The sequence below is a fragment of the Boleophthalmus pectinirostris genome, unplaced genomic scaffold, assembly GCF_026225935.1.
Source record: "Boleophthalmus pectinirostris isolate CB_2022bp ecotype Guang Dong unplaced genomic scaffold, ASM2622593v1 HiC_scaffold_18, whole genome shotgun sequence".
Taxonomy (NCBI): Eukaryota; Metazoa; Chordata; class Actinopteri; order Gobiiformes; family Gobiidae; genus Boleophthalmus; species Boleophthalmus pectinirostris.
Window position 1 is genome coordinate 1,887,262 of NW_026571133.1, and position 18,653 is coordinate 1,905,914.

Here is an 18,653-nt window from a genome sequence, read left to right on the forward strand (position 1 = left end):
AACACTCATATTCCACTGAGTTGTGTCCTTTAGTCCAACAGAAGCTGAACCACATCAGTGCACAAGGAAAGAGCTGTTTTTTTCAGCACTTATAGTTTATGCAAATTAGCCATGTGGTTTTAACTTTTGTTTCCTTAAAACGTAAACAAAAGTGCGCAAAGTTGCATCAAACACTTTATTACTCAATGTATATTTGAGTCGTCCTCGTAGGAAATAAAAAAACAAACTTAAATTCTCCATCCACATTCACCAAGACAGGGAGGCGACGCCGGGCAAATTACACCACGATCTGCCGATGGATTGTGGATGCCTGGGCTAAGGATCAGTCTCAAGTGTCGTCCGTTTGTTTCACTCATATTCCGGTGCGTTTTACGTATGAAAATAGACGAGAATTCAACATTATTGATATTGCGCCTTATAATCTGGAGGACCTTATAGTCCGAAAAATACAGCAATAGATTTCAGACTTGTATTTTTATGCCATACTCAACAATACAGGTCTGACTATATAGTAAATTATCACAAATTTTATCATTCAGAAGTGGTGACTAGTGGTGTGTAGTGATTTTCTACACCTCCTTTCAGGAAGAAAAATATCAGTTTTCAACACCATTTTTTTCTGTATCAGTAGTACAATTTTTCCCAGCACTGTACTGGTGCAGCCCTCGCCAAGGGATATAGGAACTTTGTACACTAATAAATGGATGATGGTTTATGTTTTACAGGCATATCTAAAGCTTACCGTGGTAAATGAGTATCTCTTTGTCATTTTCATTTAGTAAAGGTGGCTCACCAAAAAAGATTGGAGACCCAGTGCTTTAAAGTTACCCAGCTCTACATCGATTTATACGATATATGATTTTTAACAGATGTACCGTTCGTCAGTAGCGAAGAGTTTGGCTCCTCTCTCTTCACACATGACTCCCATCATCTCCTGCAGACGGAGGTTACCTGCACAGGACACACACTCAACTTTACACTGCAGAACCTGCGCAAAGGCTAATCTTGATTAATAAATAAATCAAAGACAATAAAACAAGGACTCAATTCGATTTGCTGAGTGTATATTTGTTGAAAACATTAGTCAAACTCACAGCCGACTCCTCCGACGATCAGCACCTCCTGTGAGCCGCAGTGAGCCATGGCCCTCTCCGTGATCTCCACCAGCATCGAGAACAGTGTCTCCTACAGGACAGACGCAGTACTGCTCAATTTGGACTCAAAACATCAAGACATCAACACCACACACTGAAGTGAAAACCTTGATAATCATGATCAAGCTTCAAACAGCTTCAATCCTTAGTAAGACTGTCAGAAAAAATTATAAAAAATATATACTAATTTGAACATGTATCTATAAACTGAAGAAATTACATAAATAGTAATAATAATAACAGACAAAGGTCAACTAAATAATTTTACAATGATCTTTAAAATTGAAATCTAAATGGCTTATTTTAGAAGCTTTATACAGTGCTCTTACCTGCAGAGAGAAGCACAGGTCTTCTGCTGTGCATTCCCCAGAACCTAACATCTTATTGGCCGCTTCCTACAAAAGAACATACAGTTTAAATCTGTGTATCATTTGTTTATTTGTTTTTCAAAATAAAACCAAAAATAAGAAAACAGCTATTTTCTTCATTATTTGTCTCCAAAACCAAAATGAAAAAACAGATAACGATTCGTTTTTTTCTGTTTTTGATTTTGTGTTTAAATTAATAACGGAAAAAATGGAAAACGTCCGTTTCCTGTTGCTGTGTTTCTGGTCCTGGTCTGGTCCTGATCTCAGTCCCGGTCTCAATCCTGGTCTCAGTTCTGGTTTGGTCCTAGTCTTAGTCCCGGTCTCAATCCCTGTCTGGTCCTGGTCTGGTCCTGGTCTCAGTCCCAGTCTCATTCCCGGTTTCAGCTCTGGTCCTGGTCCCGGTCTCAGTCCTGGTTTCAGTTCCAGTCGGGTCCTGGTCTGGTCCTGGTCTAAGTCCCCATCTCATTCCCGGTCTCATTCCTGGTCTCAATCCTGGTCTGGTCCCGATCTGGTCCTGGTCTCAGTCCCAGTCTCATTCCCGGTCTCAGCCCTGATCTCAGTTCCAATCTGGTCCTGGTCTGGTCCTGGTCTAATTCCTGATCACCCGACAGTCTATGCGGGCGCACCTCCAGGCCCGTCCCGACACCCAGTCCTGGTTTAGTTCTGGTTTAGTTTTAGTCCTGGTTTAGTCCTGGTTAAGTCTTGGTTCAGTCCGTGTGCAGCGCAAAAGTCCAGCATCGCAGTTTAAGTCACGGAAACGGGAAACGGCCATTATACATTTTTTCCATTATTCATTTAAACATAAAATCGAAAACTGAAAAAACAGATTATCTTTTTTTTTTTTTTTCTTATTTTTGGTTTTATTTTGAAAAACGAATGAATGAATGATACACGGATTAGTTTATCACAGTGATTTTATGACAGAAGTCTAATCTTACTCTCAAGAGACTCACTCACTTCTATATAAGACAAAATGCCTGAAAAAGACACGTCCATTCCCTTCACTGTGTACGGCAGCTCCACATACTGAGTCCCTCTGGAGGCAAAGACAGATGAACGTGGTCATTTTACTCATGGAAATAATATGTAATATATTTAAACAGTTTTAATACTTACTTTTTGGCCATTTGCTCGATGTTGTAGCCTGGACTGGGGTCATTGGAAATCTAAAATATGAGGTAGTTTCATGAACATATTGTCTTATGTTGGATAATTAAGGATATTTTACCTTATAATTATTATGTAAAGATGACACTTTTATAATACATTTAATAATTATTTTAATTAAGTCAGCACTAACATGGCAGTTATGTGCTCAACCAGAGGTAAACACAAAAAAAGTAGGACAGAGGAGAATCATATTTTCTCAAGAGACCGCTTGTAACATACAAACCTTTATAACTCGGGCAAATCGGTCCAGACAGTTCCCGACGGCGATGTCAATGGTCTCTCCAAATATTCTGTAGCGTCGCTCGGAGTAAGCGATGACCTACAGATAGTACAGAGGAAAAGATTAAGTTTAAAATGATTTTTTTTTACACACATTGCGCACTGACAAGAATAAAATACATAATTTTAAATACTACGCTGCCCTCAAGGCATAACTGTCATTTAGTTTTGTGTCTGATTCTACTCTGCTGCTGCATCTGTAGATGTCACTGGCTTTGTCCTGGGCCAAAGAAAAATATTTTTACAGCCCAAAAAAATTGTCCCAGTCTTCTTCTTCAGTTTATTTTTGCTTTTTCCTAAAAAACATTATTAATTCATAACGATCACATGGTGGTGAGCTGAAACTGTCACAGCTGCCCTGTCATGACTAACAGAGACACAGCTGCCAAATGGTGCCTCAACCAAGCATGACAAGGAGGGTTAAGTGTCTTGCTAAACGACACACAAAAAAGTCAAGTAAAAAGATAAAGTGTAAAGTATGAACTAACATGATAAGGATTTGGATTTGGATCTGTTGCTCTACATCCCAAGTCCTTGTCACACATTTTTAAACATCTATAATCTATAAACTCCGTACTGTCTGCCCTCACCTGTTGTTCCGCCCTCACCTGTCGCTCCACCCTCACCTGTTGTTCCGCCCTCACCTGTGTGTTTCCTCCGCTGACGTAGAGCACCGTGGGGTTGTGAGCTTTGGTGATGAGGCGTCCCATCTCGATGTGTCCGATGCAGTGGTTCACTCCCAGCAGAGGTTTGTTCCAGAGCTGAGCCACGGTCCGAGCCACGAGAGCCACAGTGACCAGAGGAGCGCCCATCCCAGGACCTGACGCACAGGGACAGAATTAGACAGGAAAGGTATTGAATATAAAGTAGGTAGACTGAGTAGACTTTATTCATATCTGCAGAAATACAGTCCTGTAAGATGCAGAAATTAGAAACTGCCAAAATTATTAAGTATCCTTGGAACTAATAATACGCTAATAAAAGTTTGCAAACTTTAGACTAACTTGATTCAACTCATTTTTTTTCAACTCATAATTTTTATATGACACTGTGAATTGCTTCTCGTATAATCACATCTTTATTTTGAGCCACGTCACAGCTGAACAAACAGAAAGTGGTACAGAGAATAATGCAATCTGTATTATTTGAATCTAAGATTGACTCGTACAAATGAAGCTCAATCCTTGAAATGGAATGGGAAGAAGTAACACAAATTTTTAACCCAATCCAGTGCCAGAAAAGACATTTAAATAAAATAAAGAAAAGCTGCTTCCTTACACGTTGCGGTTTGTCATGTCAAAAATGTATTATGTGTTTGAGAAAGTCTGCCAGTTCAAACCTTGTTATGGTATGGTATGTTAGGTATAATACTCCCTACAACAGAGGCATAACCAAACTGGTCTGCTCTAGACTGGAATGTACAACACTGTGTCCAGGCATGAAAACGGAAAAAGATGAGAAGGGTGAGCGAGGGGCGACGGAGCCTCTGGTGTGTGTGGGTTTTTTTTTTGCAAATTCAGTGCACATGGGGGAAATAATATCAAATAATATAAGACCAGGCCCTGGCTAAACGGCCATGAAAACCATATGGTTGGACTCACAATGATTTTTCTGCATAAAAACAAAGCTTTAGAAGACACTTTTATTACGTGTTATTTTGGCACTGCACATGCGCAGTACTTCACTAACGGCACAAGAAGAACATCGGAGAACAAAGCTGCAACATGACTGGAACACCGTTCATACAGTTCAGCACATGATTGGCTCTTGGCAGCGGAACAGGCGGGACATTTGCTGACACTCGCCATATTCGTGTTACGAAGTATAGTACACAAAATAACACAAAGTAATGTGAGTTTATTTAATATTTCAGTGTTGTCTTATACTTGTTCTGATATAGATTCTATTATATATAGATTAGATTCCATTATTTTGTTGTTTTTAACAGTTTCAAGTGCTTGTTATCTGGTTGCACTTGGCTGTTGATTGAACAGATTTCACGGCAGACAAAGACAGTTGAGTCAGAGGAGCCGGAGTCAGCGTGAAGCATCCTCTGTTACTGTGACAACCTCAGCATCAGCTCTAGGGGGGACCAGTCTTACACAGGGCAGAGACAGCGCCCCCTACTGACTACACCACCCACACACAGGAAGAGGTGAGGCTATGTGGGGGCTTGGAATTGTAACATTTGAAACACAATCTTCCATGTCCTAGGATATTTGGCACAAAAAGACAGTGATGGTTCATTTTGACAAATAACTGTAACAGAAGATTTACTGATGTAAATAAATTTCTCCTGTGTTAGAACTCCAGCCTCATGTCTCTTCTTCCACCTCTTGGGCTACAACACTTCATTTTACAACATTAGCTTACACAGTGTTTATAAACGAACGTGTTACCTTTAGTATAGGCCACACAGTCGATGTCTTGAGGCTTGAGTCCAGCTTCATCCAGAGCCTCTTTTAAAACAGTGAGGATGACGGCGCGGTGGTGTCTGGCCGTGTCACTGGGCATAAAACCTGAAGAAAAGAAACCAAATAATTAGAGGTAATATTTTTTTTTTGCATAATTCTGATAACAATATTCAGACAATATTTTAACATTTCATCTTAAATTAGGTTAAAATATAGTATTAAATGTGAACAGAGAATAAAAAATTAACCCCAGAAGTACAGAAAAATCACTTTATACTTGTTTGGAAAATTACACTATACATTTATGTCTATTTCTGAGGTTATTTTCATAGTTTTAATTCAACACTATACTCCCCATACACCATTTATTCTAAACAGGAATATATCCAGAATATTTCCACACCTCTAATAAATAATACTGTTCGACAACCTAAAAAACATAAAAATTTTAAAAATAAAGTGTACATGCCTTGTCCAGGAGGGGTGATGTAGGTCCTTCTTGGGTTCGAAAGCACCTCTCCATCTCGGATAATGCCCACTCCGATCTTATTGGCACTGCCCTCAAACCCAATCACTATCGTCATGGCAAACTGGAAAGAGATACAAGTATATGGCAGATAAATACATTTCTGTTTTAGTCAACTGGAGGAAAAAACAGAAACATTAAGCAATAATGATGTACAGTAAGCTGATTCTTTACTGCCTTGTCTAATTTCAGTTCAGTTTGAATTAATATATATTACAGCAAAGCAAAATCACAAATTAACATAAATTAATAGTTAAAATAAAAAAGAGAATATCAGCCCATTTCAGTACAGAAAAAAATTCCAACAAGGATTATTGTGTTCATGTACATTTTAAAGGTGCATTGGGAAACTTTTCTGGTGGAGGGTGAATCCATGGAGATGTTATTGCTTTATCTGGAATAAAAAAATATCTTCATGGAGACCAAACCGAGGGTGACCAGACATCCCTATTTACCTGGGACAGTCCCAGTTTTAAGCCCTGTGTCCCCTGTCCCAGCAGATTTATCCAAAAACAGTGATTTGTCCCAGTTTTATACAAGAAATGTCTCAGTTGTCCCTATTTTTGACCAATTTGATACTTGCCAACAGTAAAGAAATACCGTATTTTCCGCACTAAAGGGCGCTCTGGATTATAAGTCGCTCTGTCATTAAATGGTCTATTTTCAAACTTTTTTTCACAAATAAACCGCACTGGACTTTAAATGAAACACAACAGTTGGATGGGTCAGTGGGACTTTGCTTGTGGCGTTCACGGTGACTCTGGGCTTTGTTCAGTTGTGGCGTGTAGGGAGGGTGCTGTCTGGGACCGCTGGATTGTCGGCGTGTTCGCAGTGACTCAGTTGTTCAGTTGTGTCTAGAAGTGGCACATTGTGCTCGCTTTTTCGGTTCGTTCCTCCGTTCCGTTCCTCGTCGGCGTGGAGTGATGAGTGTGTCTGTGGTTGTTTTTCGCTGCACGGTCGCTGTCTACTCCGTGCGTGTTTGCGTGTTCTGCGGGTGGTGCAGCGTTGTAGTTTACTGAAGTCGTGCTGGGACACCCGAGTGGATTCGTGTATGGGGCGCTCTGGACTGTGGGGCGCGGTCGTTTTTTGATGGGGTTGGAAGATTATTAGTGCGGAAAATAGGGTACATTTGTTCAGTTAAAATACAGAAAAGCTGCTTAAAAATTACAAAAACACAAAGAAAATGTGACTAGACTGACTCACATGTTAGTCATGAATGGACCGAGTCCATTACAATTTTCATTAACTACACACTTGTTTCACAATTTAATTATTACCAACCATCGCAAACTGGGAGTGTCCCGGTTTTTGATTTTGAAAAACTGCACACACTAATCAAACCAGACCAAGTTACAGGTCAGATCTGTGGAGAGGCGACGCAGCTCACAGTCAGAATCTTGTTTTTCTAGGTATTTTTGAGCTATAAATCCACCTGTAACTTAATACATACAAGACAGAGTGTTTAAAGTCATACTGTGGAACATTCCAGACAGAGCAATGACGTCTCCATAGAAACAAGCAACACCCAACCTAAAAAGTTACGTAGTGTACCTTTTTAGTGCTGTTAAAATGTTTAACTTTTTAAAGCCAATTTTCTATTTTTTTTATTTGCAATACATTTACCACCCTTTATGAATTATTTAATCTTAACTTTAACACATTATGCATTGAAGATCAGACTGTTCTAGTGACTCGTTTGTACGTCCATTGAAACGTGACGAGTTACGCGATTAATGCAATTTCTACAACACAATTGTATATTTTCAGCGCACCAGTTAACACACAGACAAAACATAAATCATTCTTTCAACACGTTAGCTCACATTTCATAAGAAGTGACCGGTTTATCTTGAAAACAAATTAAACTTGAATTTTCTGCTAACTCTCTGCTAACAACATGCTAACGAAGCCCCTTTGGAGGACCCCAAAATAGGCTTCGAGTGATTTCGCCTGACGTAAAATAACACCAAACTATTTTAAAAAGCGATTTTAACACACCCATTATTTAACCTTATCAGTGTGAATTATAACAATCTTTAATCTAGTTCTACATATTAGATTTCAATATAATTTGAGCTAGTTTTATATTAAATTTTGCGATAGGCGCTAATTAAGCAATGCAAACACGTGGGTTGACCATTCTGCGTTTGGTTTTGTGTTTAGGGGGAGTGATCAGAGAGGAAATCACTTGTCCTGTCTGCCCATCCTGTTGCAAAAGTGCACGTAAGATCTCTATTTGCATGTATTTACCTTCAAACGCATGGCTGACCCCGAGCTAATTTAACTAACGCGGTTTTGCATTGATCGATTGTTAGATGCAGCGTTTTTGGAGCTTTAGTTTCACGGTTCATTCATTCTCTGCACACAACAGGCCCATGCTGCTGCTTTGGTCTTTGTCAGAGAAGCAGGGCTAGCGTTAGCATGGCGTTTACTTACACTTTTGTTCTCATAACATCGTGCCCAGCCTGCAAAACAAAAGTTAGATTCGCTTGAGCTGTGTAGTTTGCAGAGGGATGTGCAAGTCAAATAATTGTGATTAAAAAGATGAAACAGACTAATTATGTGGTGGGATATTTGTTTTTCTTTTTTTAAAGTAAGCGGAGGTTCAGTACAGCATGTGCCTTATGTTATGGATAGAAAATGAATACAAATAAAGTTGTTTTCTTATTATAATTCTTATGAGTTTACTGATAAGAACGTAAAAATGTCATTGTTTGTTTATTGCTAATTACAATTCTAGATCACATCCTTGTTCTCTCAACTAATTGTTCAGCCAGTACTGTCATATGAGTGTTTTTGTGGGTTTAAGTCATTTTTAATTATAATTGAAGAAATTTTCAAATCAAATGCCAATTGTATTCATATATCTTTACAATTTATGATTTAAACTGAAAGTCTTGTCTGTGGAATCCCCATAGTTGTTCAGGTGGCATTGAGACATGACCAGAAGTCCCTATTTACCTGGGACAGTCCCAGTTCTGAGCCCTGGGTCCCCTGGCAGATTTATATTTAAAAAACAGTGATTTGTCCCAGTTTTATACAAGAAATGTCCCAGGTGTCCCTATTTTTGACCAATTTACAACCACCCAACAATAAAGAGAGGTACAAATTGCATTTGTTTAGGTAAAATGCAAAAAGTCTGCTTAAAAATGACCAAAACACAATGAAAATGTGACTATACTGGCTCACGTGTTTGTCATGAATGGTCTCTGCATAACAATTGTTCTAAATTATGCACTCATTTTACAGTTTTATTATTACCAACCACTGAAAAACTGGGGATGTACCCAAAATTCTGGTCACTCTAGACATTACTGTACATTAAAACAACATGACTCTAGAATCTGTGCCTGCTGTCTAGTGTAATTTGTATTCAGTAGTATGTTATTTATTTGGATAGAGCAGTTTCAGAATCAAAAAAGTAAACATAAAATGTCCTAAATATGTCTTAAGTTTCTTTCTTCTTCTCTGCAGCGTCTTGTGTGTGTGTTGTGTGTGCGTGGTGTGCGTCTGTTTGGAGTCAGAGCCGGTTCAAACATGAAGAGAAGCAAGAAAGAAGATGGAGCAGCTGAGGGAGAGAACGGTATTACACACACTCAAAAACAATACGTTAAAACACAAAACATTATTGAATTATATTTTAATCAAAATACTATAAACCAGTCTGATTACTGAATAAGTTAATAATGACTAAGTTAATAATTTGGGATACAATATTACTTTGAATGGACAGAGTCAGTCACCGCTGTGAAGTAAAATAAACATGCTTTTTTTTTTTTTTTTTTTTCCAGGTTCAGCAAAGAAAGCGAAGCCGGCGAAGGAGCCCGAAGCCCCGATCCTGTATGACGATCCTCCAGACAAACTGAGCAGCCAAGACGGGAAAGACGCCAACCTGAAGATCACCTCCTGGAACGTGGACGGGCTTCGTGCTTGGGTCAAGAAGAAGGGGCTTGATGTGAGTTACACACTGGGGGTTTAGATGAAAATATATTTTACTATTGTTATATATGGCTGTAACATGTATTATTGTATAGAGCAGGACCATTGAACTTTATTTTCAGGGAGATTGGGCAGATTTGCACACACACTGCTACTTTAATAGGGCTGGCATACATTTTGGGGAATTTTTTTCTTTATTTATAAATCTATATATTTTAAATAGTATCGTCACAGATTTATCAAAAATTGATTTATTCTCCATTGAGATTTTGACCTTTAGCAGTCATTTCAATGTAAAAGGGCCTTTCTACAGCTGCCCTGGGCCAACTTATGGACATGAGGCTGCCAATCTGCAGCACCAACCCTCACACACCACATTCATACTAGGCAATGTGGGTAAAGGGAGTGTCTTGCCTAAGGACACAACAGTAGCTGTGCCACTAGCATCTCACTGTGGCACCTGGTATTCCCTGTGGTCTCCCATCCAAGTACTAACCAGACCCATCCCTGCTTAACTTCTGAGATCTGATGAGATAAGACTTTGACAAGGAGGTCATATTGTAAATAATGTATAATAAATAATCTATTGGCCAAGAGAACCAGATTCCCACTTTTCCCTTTTTCTAATCGCCTAAGTTTTTTGTTCTTTATGTTCATCTTTATTATATTTGCTGTTACTGTTTTCTGTGTTACTGCAGTTCCAAACAGTGGTAATAAAGATGTTCTGAACCTTTCTCTTCCAGTGGGTGCGTGAGGAGTCCCCAGACATCCTGTGCCTTCAGGAGACTAAATGTGCACAGAAGGACCTGCCTAAAGACATCACGGAGATGGAGGAGTATCCACACAAATACTGGGCCACGTCAGAGGAGAACACAGGCTACAGCGGAGTGGCCATGCTCTGCAAGAAAGAGCCGATCAAAGTCACATACGGCATTGGTGAGTGACGTGTATGTGTCTGTGTGTCAGTGTGTACGTGCATGTATATTTCTAGTGTTTCTCATTAATGGAGTAATCAACTGTGGCACTATTCATGGGACCGGAGTAATGGAAAATTATGGCTGTTGCTATAACGATTAACAATTAAAAAACATAGAATTACGAACAACTAATACTAAATTATTAAAAAGTACTTCTGCTTCTCATTAGATGCAACATTTCGAAGACTTTTCCCCCTCATTCAAAAGAAATAATATATGTCCTAATTGTTGATTTTCAAGAGACATTTCAAATCTGTCAAATTATCAGAAAAGTATATTAATGCAACCACTTACATCAAGGTTGAAGGTTGTGGGTGCATCGCTATAGCTATTTCCACTTCACTTCTACCTCGCCATAGCCATGTTTACAGAATGGCAGCCACGTCTCACATCAGTCAGCCCCAGGTCAACTGTGGCTATAGAAGAGACTTATCACTATCAAGTGATGACGTGAAGACATTTGAACTAAAGGCCACCACACACTACAGAATATTTTTAGTCTCAAATGTTTTTTAAACATGAAACAAAAAGCACACAGCACAGACACGAGGAGAGTCTTGTGAGATTTTAAATCTCTGATCACAAACACTGCAGCGGGATTTGTTTGCAGACCACAGGCTAAAGTTGTGAGTGCGATCGTGACAGCTGTTTCTTGTTGACAGTAAAACCACTCGCTCTGAGACTCTTAAGTGTTCAAAAGATCAGAGCACTGCACTTCTAGTTTAAATGCAAATCAAAACTGTTTTATTATTATTTGTAAAACTCATCTTTTAGTATCGATACTTGCTCAAATAAATGTCTAGTTTTGATATTGGTTTTAGTGTCAATTAGTGTCTGATTTTGATACTTTGAATAACCATAGTAGTGTGTAAACTAAACGAAACAAACCATTTATCCAGGCAAAGAAGAGCACGACAAAGAGGGGCGGGTCATCACTGCAGAATTCCCAGAGTACTACCTGGTCACCGCCTACGTCCCAAACGCCGGAAAGGGACTGGTCCGTCTCGATTACCGCAAAACCTGGGACGAGGATTTCAAGGCTTACCTCAGCGACCTGGACAAGCAAAAGCCACTGATTCTGTGCGGCGATCTCAACGTCGCTCACCAAGAAATCGACATAAAAAACCCCAAAGGAAATAAGAAAAATGCAGGTTTCACGCCAGAGGAGAGAGAAGGGTTCAGTCAGTTGTTAGCAGCTGGGTTTGTTGATAGTTTTCGGGAGTTGTACCCAGAACAGCAGTACGCGTACACATTTTGGACCTATATGATGAATGCTAGGGGTAAAAATGTTGGATGGAGGCTGGATTATTTCGTGTTGTCGTCTGCGTTGATGCCGAATCTGTGTGACAGCAAGATACGAACCAAGGCTATGGGAAGTGATCACTGCCCCATTACTTTGCATTTGGCCATTTAGGTTAACAGCTTCAGCCAGTCTTAGGTAGTTTTCTGGGTCTTGTCATTTCAAAAAGTTGAGCTCAAAATGATGCTTACTCTAGTTTAGCTGAATTGGAGGCATAGTTAAATTTGTTAATCTGTTGTGTGTAAACAGAATCACAAAAAAACAACAACTCTGGACTAAATCATGACTAAACTAGGAAAGGTCAAACTCTACTTTTTAAATATGTAACTTTTCTGGCAGAAGGTCCATTGCCATCTTGTCTCCATGGAGATATTACTGGCTGTAAATTTCCACACTAGGGCATTAAACTTTCTTGCACTTATCCAGTTACAGATTCTTATAGCTAAAAACAGGACTAAAGACTAAAGACTCAAACAAGACTAAAGACTCAAACAGGACTAAAGACTCAAACAGGACTAAAGACTCAAACAGGACTCAAACAAGACTCAAACAAGACTCAAACAAGACTCAAACAAGACTCAAACAAGACTCAAACAAGACAGGACCCAAACAGGACCCAAACAAGACTCACTGTCGGGATGGGCCCAGAGGTGCGCCCACGTAGACTGCTAGGTGACCGCAGACGAAGGGCCGGTGACAATCTCCGCGTCCCAGGGAGGTAAACGTAGCTGTCGCCCAATCGCACTTTGCGGACATCTGGCTCAGGGTTCTCCCTCTCTTAAATCCAAGATTAGTCCTGGCTTAGACCTGGCTTAGACCTGGCTTAGACCTGGCTTAGACCTGGCTTAGACCTGGCTTAGACCTGGCTTAGACCTGATGTAGTCCTAATGTAGTCCTAATGTAGTCCCGACTTAGTCCCGACTTAGTCCCGACTTAGTCCCGACTTAGTCCCGACTTAGTCCTGACCCGCCTGTAAAATTCCAGAATGTTAAAACCTGCCCAAGTGCAGGACTCTGAAGTGTGCTCTCCTCTGTAAATTGGCCTGTTGCTGTCATCTGCTGTCTCCGTGGAGATAGTTCAGAAAAGTTACATAGTGCAACTTTTAAAGCAGGACCAAAACATGTAGAGTAACTTTATGGACATCATTTAACCAACAAAAGTCTAGAAACACAAAAGAATGGAATAGTACTAGCCACTGTTTATACTTACTGTAAAACAAAGCACCGTTCTAGGTATTTGCAGTTTTATTTTTTACTGTGTCATAGTTACTTTCTAAATATACAGTTACACAGTATTTTTGACTGTCTTGCTTTCGTTTTTGTTACTTATTTGCACGTTTAGAATTGGATTTTGGTCTCTTTTTGGGCATACATTTCTCAGCTTAAAGGTACATTGCGTAGATTTTCTGGTCAAATGATTTTCTGAAGGGAAATGTTTTTGCTTTGTCTGGAATGTTTCACAATATGGCATTAAACATCTTCATGGAAACCAAACCAGACCAAGTTACAGGTCAGATCTGTGGAGAGGAAACCCCGCTCACAGTCAGAATCTCTGTTTTTCAAGGTAATTTTGAGCTATAAAACCATCTGTTAGTGAATAAATGTAAATTAGAGCTGTTTAATGTCACACTGTGGAACATTCCAGGCAGAGCAATGACGTATCCATAGAAACGGCCAACCAAAAAGTTACACAATCCTTCAACTGCGCATAAGCAGCAAGAGTATGAATACATTTTTGCTTAACTTTTTAAAACGCATTGAACCTAGATCCATGTAAAACTTTTATTAACATTCTGAATATTTTGTCTGTAAATGATGTAACTTTCCCAACACTAAAACGTAAAAAATGTGTAAGCTTTCAATGGTCCATTTGGTCTGTATACTACTGTTCTGTGCATTTTCATATCAGTGTTACCCAAAGGTGCTATCTATCCTGTTTCAAAGTTTATGTTTTCTCTGTAGAAAAAAAAATAAAGACTGGATTTTGATAAGTTTTGTCTCATAATTCTATCAATTACTGTAGATTTATTTAATTAATACATCTCCATCTAAAACAATTAACCTTTTAAACGGCCACTATGACACTATTTTGTGATATTATATATTATTATAATGTTCCCTCAAGTGTTTCTTTCACACATGTTAACACACAAATCCTGCATATTTAAGTCGAGTTCTTCTCTTAAACTGAACTGAACTGAGCTTTGAAGATGTAGACAGGAACAGGCGCACAGGACTTTTATTGGACAAGGCGTTGGCGGATCAGAAAGGGGTTTGGAGGAGCGGGACGTCAATCCTCCAACCACGGCACAACGAACATCGGAGCCAGCTCAGCACAAACGGAGACGTACCCAACCAGTCAGGTGCCAGGGACCAAATAGTACTTCGTATTAAGAATTCAAGTATCACTCAAGCTCTTGTTAGGGAGGTGTTTTATTCCATTTTGATTTTAAAAAAGATGAAGTTCGACATTTGGTGCAAAGCCGAACATATCTCCTTGACTACTGGTAACAGGGTGGTCTACAGGAACTCGTGGAAGGCTGAAAACCAACCCCACAACCCGCCACAAAGGCACACAGATCCACTACGCCCATGCATACTGCCGTCCATGCCACACTTTTGGCTGTGGACCGGAATGTTTTGGTGCTGTTTTCAGACACCACTTCACCTGACCGCAATCCCTCATTTTCTGTATCTTCTGAATCCTTTAAAAGATTTTCAAGAAGTTTACTACACACTGTCCCTCTGGTCTTCCTCAGACCTTCCCTCCCTTCCTGAGATAAAACCAGAAAAGAAAAGCAAGACTGAGACAGCGTGCGGGAGTCATATTGATTGTCCAAAATAAATAACAAACGTGTTTTATCCAATGAAGTTTGATATTGTTAAAAATAAACATATTCCAGTAGTTATCCATGATTCTGTTGAACTGCATTGAGACCTTTGACTAAGACACAAAAGCCGCTGAGCAAAACTTGAATTTCCCTCGGGACCAATAAAGTATCTCACTCTCTCTTTCTTTCTCTAAACTGTCAGTCTGGTGTGTTTTCTAAGTGGCCTATTTGCCCAGTCCCCACATAAACCCAAGAGCGCGGGAAGGGAAAAAAAAAATCTTTCTTCGGGTCAGTGTGACCCATAGGAGAGCGTGAGGGTGTTAGATGCACGTCTTGGGTCTAGGTTAAATGCGGAAATACAGGTTGACATTTTTCTCTTCAAAGCTTAGCTCATCTAAGATAGCGCTAGTTAAGGCAAGGCAAGTTTATTTGTATAGCACAATTCGTACACAAAGTAATTCAAAGTGCTTTACAGAATAAGAAATACATTAAAATCATAATAAAAACAAATCAAAACATAAATAATCATGAAGATTAAAATTAAAAAAGAGAGACATAAATTGGAGAGAAGTTAACACTGTGAGCTTCTCCTGTTGATGACTCCTGTAAAGGTCTTTAATCTGGGTTGAGATTATCACTCCATCTCTTTTTTATTTGTCTGTAAACAGGCCATGACAAGTAAAATATGTGGAAAAACCTGGGATCCCAACTGCAAATTATGATTGATGTTTTTGTAAGAATTCAAGTGAGAAAGAAGCTCAAAAGTAGTTATCCTGAATTATGAAGAAAGATAAGACATCATTTGTTTTGTTAATGTTATTTATATATTTTTATTATGTTCCTTCGCATACTTCGTCCATTCTAAGTTCAAGTCACACACAATTCAGACAACACCTTTCGTTATTATTTTGTCCTATAAAAGTGTTCATTCCATCTTTTTTCAAATATAATGTATTGTTAGCGTATTTTTGAAAAGGTCTGATTTTAAAACGTAGCTTGAACCTGTTTCTTTTTCCCCTCTTCCGCTCAATGTAAACACAAAAATACTATCTTGCTCAGAAAATGTTTAAATGTGACGTATTCAGAGCCTGACTTGGTTTTACGTCATATCGGTGCGTTTGAGGTCTGTTAATATTGTTAATGTTGGGTCAGGATCCGCACCCAAGAGGAGGAACTTATCACTTTTATGAGACAGTCACTATGAATAATTATCTCCTAATATTTCAACATTTGAAATTACGCTGAAATTAAGACTTCTGAATTTATACTTTTTAGTTTATAGTATTGTATCTGACTCATTTATGACCAAGTTGTAGAATATTTTGCTTTACTTTACTTTATATTATTTGACTTTTACTATAGCTACCTTATTACAATCTGCAGTATACACTATTTATTATGAACAGTAGTCTGCCTCTGCTGTTTTGTTTTTATGTTAGTCTTATATTTTGTTATGAAAGTGCTGCGTATTCATTCCCTAAAAAATGACAAAGTATTAATAAAATAAATAAATAACTCCTTTACAATGGTAATCTATTGTATTATGTTTGTATTTTTTTCAGTGTCAGAACAGCTCTTGATCCAAAATGGCTGGTTTTGCAGCTTTCCTAGTTCTCTGTGGCTGCACGGATTATGATTGTCACCACAAGGGTGCGCTGCTCCACTGTCTGATTTATTTTCTCGCCTGACGAGAAGTTATTTGAAAATAAATTTTTGGGTCTGATTGACCCACCCCAAGAGCGGGGGCGCGGGAAAAAAACATTTCTTCGGGTCAGTGTGACCCCGAGGAGAGCGTGAGGGTTAAGTCAACATTCTGCCCCTGATTTTGTGTGGACTCTACAGACTGACTAGACCCATCAGGTGTTTCCTCTTCTACATTCTCTTGCACTGAAACTGAGAGCTGCTGCGCCAGGTTCTGAACAGCACGCTCCTCAAAGCCCTGCTCCAGATGTTGTTGGAATTCCTGTATTTTTTTATTTGTTTTTTTCAATAATGCCATACAATTCTGTTACTGTAAACACTAAAAATATCATTTTTATTTAGTCTTGTTTATTTAAATAAATGCCATCCATCCATCCATTTTCTTCCGCTTATCCAGGGCCGGGGGCAGCAGTCTAAGCAGGGACTCCCAGACTTCCTTCACCCCAGACACGTCCTCCAGCTCCTCCGGGGGAACCCCGAGGTGTTCCCAGGCCAGCCGAGAGACATAGTCCCTCCAGTGTGTCCTGGGTCTTCCCCGGGGCCTCCTCCCGGTGGGACATGCCCGGAACACTTCCATTTAAATAAATGTTTAAATTAATCCCAACAAAAATACAAATTAAATTACCTGCGTCATCATCGGCGAGGCCGATGCAGTATCGTGTAATAATAAGAACAACAGGTGACGTTTATTACAATCATATCCACAAAACTTTTGCAAACTCGACGGCAATTGTGCGCGTGGCAGGTGTAACTGTCCGTGGTGCTGAACACCAAATTACACACATGAACCAACTGTGTGATGTAGCCTTAAACAGAGAAAAATACAACAAAAGAACTTCCTCCTGTGTTCTAAAGAGAAAGGCCGTACTTCTCTTTTTCATTTTGTTAGTCTTCGCTCATCACAATAGGGACATGCTCAGATAAGCTGCATCTAACTCAGTGCTGTAACAGTTGTAGTTTTGCACAAAGAAGGGAACAAAGTGTGTCCACGCAGACAGAACCAAACCGAGCCACTCCACGTCATGTGCTCCACAGAGCTGCAAACACGCTCGTACCTCTGTCCTCAGCCACGGCGCTGTGATCCTGACAGTTTGTAGGTGCACTTTTTACACTTTTAAACAGAAAGGCTCTGTGAGCTGGAGTAAATGATTACATAAAAATCCTGTTTCACCTGGCCCCTCCCTTCACCTTTGTTCAGACTCACCTGTGCTCTCAGGTTTTTTATGCCTGGCCAAAGCTGACGCACTAACGTAGCAGTAATGTAGATAACATCTAGAGGTGATATGTGAAAACAGGGTTATAATTATATATATATATATTTAATAATATAATAATAATAATAATTTTAATTGTTTTGTCACAAACATATTTACCACTTCGAAGTAATTATTGGAACATTTATGTGTCCATTAAATTTAATTTCAGTTTCCCTACAACAATACATTTCTACTTTTCTAATTTTATTTATTTATAAAGGGACAACACATTCATGAATATTTAAAATGTAAATATGTTAAGATTAAAGCCAACGTGGCTCATTTCCATCTTCAGTCCCTCAGCAAGTTGATGTCAAATAGAGGACAGGGAAAAGTACAGCAACAATCACACAAAAGTACACAACCCCAGCACTCGCACTGATCGCTGTACATACAATTAACTTCAGACAGTTCATTTGAAGTTAAAAGTCAAGAGTTAAAGGTGCACTGTGTAACTTTGTCATTGCTCTGCCTGGAATGTTCCACAGTATGACATTAAACAGCTCTACCTTACATTTACACATTTACGGGTGATTTTATCATTTATAAATACCTAGAAAAACAGGCATTCTGACTGTGAGTGGGGTCGCCTCTCCACAGATCTGACCTGTAACTTGGTCTGGTTTGGTCTCCCTGAAGATAGAAAGGTTTAATGCCACACTGTGAAACATGTCCATCAAGAATCTCCATAAAGAAAAGTATTTGACAGACCCTCCGCCAGAAAATCACACAATGCACC

General features: G+C 39.3%; 2 protein-coding genes across 2 annotated transcripts in view; one reads left to right on the plus strand and one right to left on the minus strand.

Annotated features, from left to right (window-relative positions):
* osgep (O-sialoglycoprotein endopeptidase) overlaps positions 1–7,841 on the minus strand; it is a 10,898-nt gene extending 3,057 nt beyond the window's left edge. The window contains exons 1-10 of the mRNA XM_055153325.1: positions 7,735–7,841; positions 5,855–5,975; positions 5,371–5,490; positions 3,616–3,791; positions 2,916–3,011; positions 2,639–2,688; positions 2,480–2,558; positions 1,484–1,549; positions 1,095–1,185; positions 876–951 (exon numbers count right to left, since the gene is read on the minus strand). Coding sequence (XP_055009300.1) covers positions 876–951; positions 1,095–1,185; positions 1,484–1,549; positions 2,480–2,558; positions 2,639–2,688; positions 2,916–3,011; positions 3,616–3,791; positions 5,371–5,490; positions 5,855–5,969 — 869 coding nt within the window. The 5' untranslated portion in view covers positions 5,970–5,975; positions 7,735–7,841. The remainder of the gene's footprint in view (positions 1–875; positions 952–1,094; positions 1,186–1,483; positions 1,550–2,479; positions 2,559–2,638; positions 2,689–2,915; positions 3,012–3,615; positions 3,792–5,370; positions 5,491–5,854; positions 5,976–7,734) is intronic.
* Positions 7,842–8,029: 188 nt separating this feature from the next.
* On the plus strand, positions 8,030–13,986 carry apex1 (APEX nuclease (multifunctional DNA repair enzyme) 1). Its single transcript, XM_020929054.2, has 5 exons — positions 8,030–8,134; positions 9,386–9,494; positions 9,703–9,866; positions 10,594–10,786; positions 11,727–13,986. The coding sequence occupies exons 2-5, from the start codon at positions 9,449–9,451 to the stop codon at positions 12,239–12,241; spliced, it is 918 nt and encodes a 305-aa protein (XP_020784713.1). The 5' UTR covers positions 8,030–8,134; positions 9,386–9,448; the 3' UTR covers positions 12,242–13,986.
* Positions 13,987–18,653: the final 4,667 nt, after the last annotated feature.

What these genes read in the sequence shown, in the direction of transcription:
- apex1 (XM_020929054.2), top strand. Translation starts at nt 9,449, where the DNA reads ATGAAGAGAAGCAAGAAAGAAGATGGAGCAGCTGAGGGAGAGAACG. An exon ending in AGCAGCTGAGGGAGAGAACG is followed by an intron (nt 9,495 to 9,702) that starts GTATTACACACA and finishes TTTTTTTTCCAG; the next exon opens with GTTCAGCAAAGAAAGCGAAG. An exon ending in CAAAGTCACATACGGCATTG is followed by an intron (nt 10,787 to 11,726) that starts GTGAGTGACGTG and finishes CCATTTATCCAG; the next exon opens with GCAAAGAAGAGCACGACAAA.